This window comes from Diadema setosum, chromosome 6 (genome assembly GCF_964275005.1).
Source record: "Diadema setosum chromosome 6, eeDiaSeto1, whole genome shotgun sequence".
Classification (NCBI taxonomy): Eukaryota; Metazoa; Echinodermata; class Echinoidea; order Diadematoida; family Diadematidae; genus Diadema; species Diadema setosum.
This window is the reverse complement of record NC_092690.1, coordinates 16,400,000-16,405,560: the sequence shown is the minus strand read 5'-3', so window position 1 is coordinate 16,405,560 and position 5,561 is coordinate 16,400,000. Positions and strand designations below refer to the sequence as shown.

At 40.4% G+C, this 5,561-nt stretch overlaps 1 protein-coding gene across 1 annotated transcript; it reads left to right on the top strand.

Moving 5' to 3' along the window:
• Positions 1–398: 398 nt before the first annotated feature.
• LOC140229571 (uncharacterized) lies at positions 399–3,837 on the top strand. Its single transcript, XM_072309818.1, has 4 exons — positions 399–413; positions 799–1,855; positions 3,280–3,345; positions 3,707–3,837. Coding segments are annotated over exons 1-4 (1,140 nt in total). The 3' UTR covers positions 3,709–3,837.
• The last annotated feature ends 1,724 nt before the right edge of the window (positions 3,838–5,561 follow it).

Here is a 5,561-nt window from a genome sequence, read left to right as displayed (position 1 = left end):
AATGGGCGGGTGTGGGAGGGAGATTTTGCATTTTCAGACCTGAAATTCAGAGATTAGCTGCCCACGTTTTGTGAAGTGTTCGTTTGTTTTTCCTATGAAAAGCGAGAAAAGTAGATATTTTGGGAAATGTTCGGGATACCATATCACTTTCGAAAGAAGATTGATCTAGTGTACTCCTGTGGTAAAATATTAGACATTTGTTTGTATCAAAAAAGTAAGAAACATACATTTAGGGAAATATGCGGGGTGTGTTCGAGGGGTAATACCCCCTCCCACACGAGGAAGTTTTGCATATTTATGATTTTCATTCAAGGATCTGGTGAACTCTAACTTTTGGTGTTATATTTCTAAAATTGTAAATTAGCAAATGTTAGACAAATCATAGTCTCTCCAACACAATGTATGGTAATTCGGTTTGTGAGACCGAAAATTTTATCAGGCAAGTATTGACAAATGCTGAAAACAAGTTACAGTCAGTGTCTGCTGAAATAGAATAGGGGTGATTATCAACCAAAAATGCACGAGTGAGAACACTTGAACCGTGGGCGTCACGAACTCCGTCATAGTGTTAATTACAGAATCCCATTACTAACTGGTTAGTCTTCTTTTTTTCATCCTTTTCTTTTTCTTTTTCTTTTTTAGACGAATTTCCTGGTTACCGTCAGACCGCGCTGGCCACTTTAAATGTAACAATACGAGAAGGAACGTCAGCTTTTTTGTTGCTTATTTTACTACTTCTGTTGTGACATACCCTTGTGAATGGTGACAAGTTTTCATGTTTTGCTCTTAAATTCGCAGGCTGCACTAGAACAACCGAGCGAAACAGTGACGCCGCCCTCAGCGGACCCAGCGTTTTCAGGATTAGACGGCGATCCAGATGTTCAGTCGTCTGCAAGTGACACTGTCCCTTCGCTAGAGCGACAGACTTCATTAGATGAGGAGGCAATAGTCAATGACTTTGGCTTTCCACCTCCACCAGATACTGAGACCATTAGTGCCACCTTCAGTCATACGTCAGAGGAAGACTCCTCATCGGCAAAACACACTGCTCCAAACTCTGAGCGCGAAAGCGGAGAGCAGACGGATGATTTCAAGTCGGACGACGCTCAGCCGGACGACGGAAATTCCGACGACAACAAGGACTTCATGTCTTCCCCCTCAGATTCTCAGGATCAAGATAACTCTCCTTTCCCCGAGTCTAATACAGCATCAGTACAGGACAGTAAAAACGATCTGGAGTTGCAGTCAAGAGAGGACCCGCCGCCACCTCCTAAAAATCCCCTTGATGAAACCGGCGCCCAGCAGTCGTCGCAATCGCTAGAAACAGAAGAGATAAACCCTCCGCAAGCTGACCCTGGCAGTACCAACGGGACAGTAGATGAAGCAGTATCTGCAGCAATAAGCGACACGGAAAGCTACAGTGCCGAAGAGACTGTAGAGGGTAAAAATCCTGAAGACATTCCTGAAAAACTTGCAACTGACGCACAACCGCCATACAACGAGAACGACACTGCAGCTTTGGAAAGTGAGGTGATAGCACAACTGTCGTCCTTCGACACAATTACCGACGGAAGTAGTGCAACTCTACCGGTATCCACCCACGGATCCGAAGACGATACACCACCCTCTCCACAACCAACATACAACTCAGTCACAGTAAACATGGATGAAATCACCAAAGAGGATAGCGGCGCCATAAATGGCGGCAAAGACATTGATCAGCTACCAATCATAGAAATACAGCCTACAGAGGGCGGGCCAGACAGACAAAAATGCTCTGCGGCACCACTATGCATGACAATGTTTTTTATTTGCATTGCCATCATCGTTGTCACGCTTGTCTTCTATTTTGTAGGTAAGTGTTGCTTAGCAACGAAACAGCTGATGACCAGTTACACATTTGAGAGATATATACCACGGCCTACCAGATACCATCAAAGCCCCGGTTTCGTGGGGAAATAGGGGTGGTGCGATTGAATTTCTGCCCATAAAGGGCATTCGAAAATCACCAAGAGCGCCATGCTGATCGGTAACAATCGACTCCAGTCGACATTGTTCGGCTGTGTGTTTCCTTGTAATACGTAGAGATTCGTGATTTAAGCTGCACAAAATTCCTTAATATATCCGAATCGTGCTAGCCTTCGATCTACTCCAAAATGTCTCCACGCTACCGAGTCTTTAATACACTGTGCATGGTGTAAACTGTCTTGTATAGAAAACAGTAGAAAATTAATGTTACTTAACAAATTACGATAAGAATAATGAACTGTATAAGTAACATACCAGTGAGAATCAGAGAATGGCTTGTATGGAATGGGAAATGGAGGCATAAAGTATTATCCAGAAGTTTTACGTTTGCACTAATTATAATTATAAGGCATCTTCCAATTAAGCTCTGGCAAAACCATGGCTTAATTTGAAAACATAATACTCTGCAAAGAAGCTTCTGGGTATCAATATGACAACAATAATCATTACTATGTTGTGGATCTAAAAAATAACCCTCTAGTGATTGGTTGAAAGAGTCTAAGGTCATTATATGTATTTTCAGCTATGTCTGAATGTTGGCATACATGAAGTACTATTTGCATCACTTCTGTGACGACATTTTGCAAATTGTATACTATTTGCAAATTACGTCACGAAGCAATACTGACATCGCGCACTGTTACTGCGTGACATGCAACACTTTCTATCAACAGTTGTGACGCCAAAAACAATTTTGACATAGCGCACTGCTTCGTTTCGTCACTCTGTGAAATAAACATTTTCGAATAAAACAATGATAACATTACAAAACAGTTCTGATATCGTGCGCTGCTGCAGGGTCAGTGTAGGGTCCCTTCACAGCATCGCATTCACCATACGACTTATCGCCTCGCATATTTTCCCCCATTTTCCCCTTTCTTTGTCCTTTGATTAAATTTTTGATCCAAAATATAAATACATTTATATTTATATTTATATCAAAAAATTGTAAAAATAGAATATAAAAATATCTATATATTTATATAAAAACTAAAACTAGATAGGCCTCGGTGCCTCCAGGAGAACCATTCACTCTGGGGCTGCGCCCCTCAGCATTGCTCAGTGAATAGTTCTGTGGAGTCACCTCTGCCCATAGTTTTAACCAGAAACTCTCAAGGCAAAGTATAATTACATTGTATATTATAATTTCCCATTGTATAGTACATTCTGTATTTCGTCATTCAGGAATGAACCGGTGAAAGACTTTTGTTTTCTAATAACAAGCTTTACCTTTGTTTTCTCATATCCCAGTGAGCAGTGAAAGCGCTTCTGACCAAGCAACCACAGAGGTTCCATACGGATTTACCAATATTCCTTGTAAGTATCACAACTTCTTACGAAACCTTTTTTAAGTTTTAGGGGGAATCTTTAAACCGAAAAAGGTTTTAGAGTTCGTAAAATAATTAATTCATTACTGATTCGTGAATACAATTCTTATCTAGTGGCTATTTTTACGAGCTGTTCTCTTATAAACTTTGTTATATATAATGGAATTTACATCTATATTTATTCAAGATACAATGTGCTGAAAATGAAAATGAGGAAACCCACAACACTTCACACAAATTTCAATAGTAAAGCTGCATTAGAATGTCTTAAGTGTACATATTTTCGTGATTATGCAGAGCATTTACATCATTTCATTTTTGTTCTCCCCTTTTCCTGTTTCATCCTCAAGAAACGTCCCGTAAAATCACTTCTAAAGCATTGGACTTATTAACAGTGCCATGCGTCCGGACGGTAACGAGACGGAGAGGAAATGAATGCATACCTACTGAAAACATCCCCCTCATCGCCTGTTGAACTTAGCGACAGTATATAGCTGGGGAACAACGTAATTGCTAGATAGGTGAAAGTTACGAAATGTTCCATCTCCTTCCATTTCATGTTGCTTAAAAAAGTAGGGCTACCTGAAGGCAAACTCCGTTTAATCATGATACAATATAGGCTAATTAATTGCGGTTCTCAGAATGAACTAGGCCTTTTCCTACAAGATCGTGAGATTAATGATTATCGTATGGTAATCATAGGAAAGACTTATTAAGCATGTCAGTGAACGGAAAGAGCATATTCCATAATAGAATGACCGTTTCATTTATTTGTTACATGCCTTTTGGCAAAATATAGCCGGCAAGAAATCAGGTGATGCTTATTTAGATATACACTACCATCTTTAATTGGTATACTCTGGACCAGTTAAAAAAATTGTCTGAAAAGAAAGAGTTATACTGCGGTTTAACGAGCACAACATTGAAAATTTTATTAACATTTGATGAAAATTTGAAAAAATATATATATATATATGCAATAGCGAAGTTATGCTGATTCATGCAGAACAGTTATCGAACAGTCTATTCCAACATGCCAAAGAGAGTGCCTGCTCATGTCATCACCTCACTAACATGCTGCTGTACCACTGATCGTGTAGACAACAAAACTGACCCCCCCCCCCCCCAAAAAAAAAAAAAAAAAAAAAAATCAAATTCTCCGTTCCGATAGTGTCATTGTTATTCCTGTCATGGCTGAAGAGGTGAAAAAATAATGATTACAGTCATGTACTTATATCAAAATCTGAGACTAAGGGGATAATGGCATTTGAACAGCTAGAAATTTTCAAGATTTTGTATACATGTAGGGCCTACTAACTATATGGCATGTTTTGAGGCGATGACATAACTCACTCATTTGCGTGTTCATATGAACTGTGCAAGGAGTGTTTCGTGAATATTAGCAAAACTTTGTAATTTCATAACTGTGTATCCATCCGATTTCGGGCAAATCGTCAATTTTGTGTCGATAGAATTTAATTCTTTCAAACATGTATCAGTGTATGTGCCCTGAAATTCCTCTTTAAAAGCAAAACTTACTACTGCGTGTCGTAAAAGTGAGCGATCCTATCTCTCTTTTGGATAGTAAAAATAGCCACTTGGACCCCTCATAAAACAAGAATAGAAATGGCGGCAGTTTACAGCTCCATGATGAAGAGCGTTCCTCTTAGGCCGCTTTTGACTATATAGTGGGTCGACTTTTTGGTGAGAAGCGCAAGCCTTTTTTTTTGGGGGGGGGGGGGGGGCGGTAGCGGCAATTTCTCTGGTGAGATAGGTACTTTACGCTGCGTTTACACAATAGTCATGTTCCCGGCAGCCACGGCAGCCCCGTTTGCCGGAAACGTAGTTCGACGTGGGTAGATGAGATTTTCTGTTTTTGGGTTTGTTTTTTTTTTTACCCTCCGTATTCTAGTCTTGTTTGTTCCAGTCCTCGCTGCGGTGAACATGTAGCTATCAGACGCTGATCTCACGGCGTCTGGTCAGGCTAGACTACACAAATATTTTCCATCACGTCCAACTACGAACTTTCAGACCGCCGTGAACAAAGCGGAATGGACGTGAGACAACGCGGTGGAACGGGATAGGCAAACGTGACAGTCTGTGATTGCCATGGATGCGGTGTCAAATTTTTAAACTGTCAAAAAAAAAAATGCCACGGCAATCCCGGTGCTAATGAGAAACCTTGTAGACCGTAATAAAACGGGC

What these genes read in the sequence shown, in the direction of transcription:
- LOC140229571 (XM_072309818.1), top strand. An exon ending in GCTTGTCTTCTATTTTGTAG is followed by an intron (nt 1,856 to 3,279) that starts GTAAGTGTTGCT and finishes CTCATATCCCAG; the next exon opens with TGAGCAGTGAAAGCGCTTCT.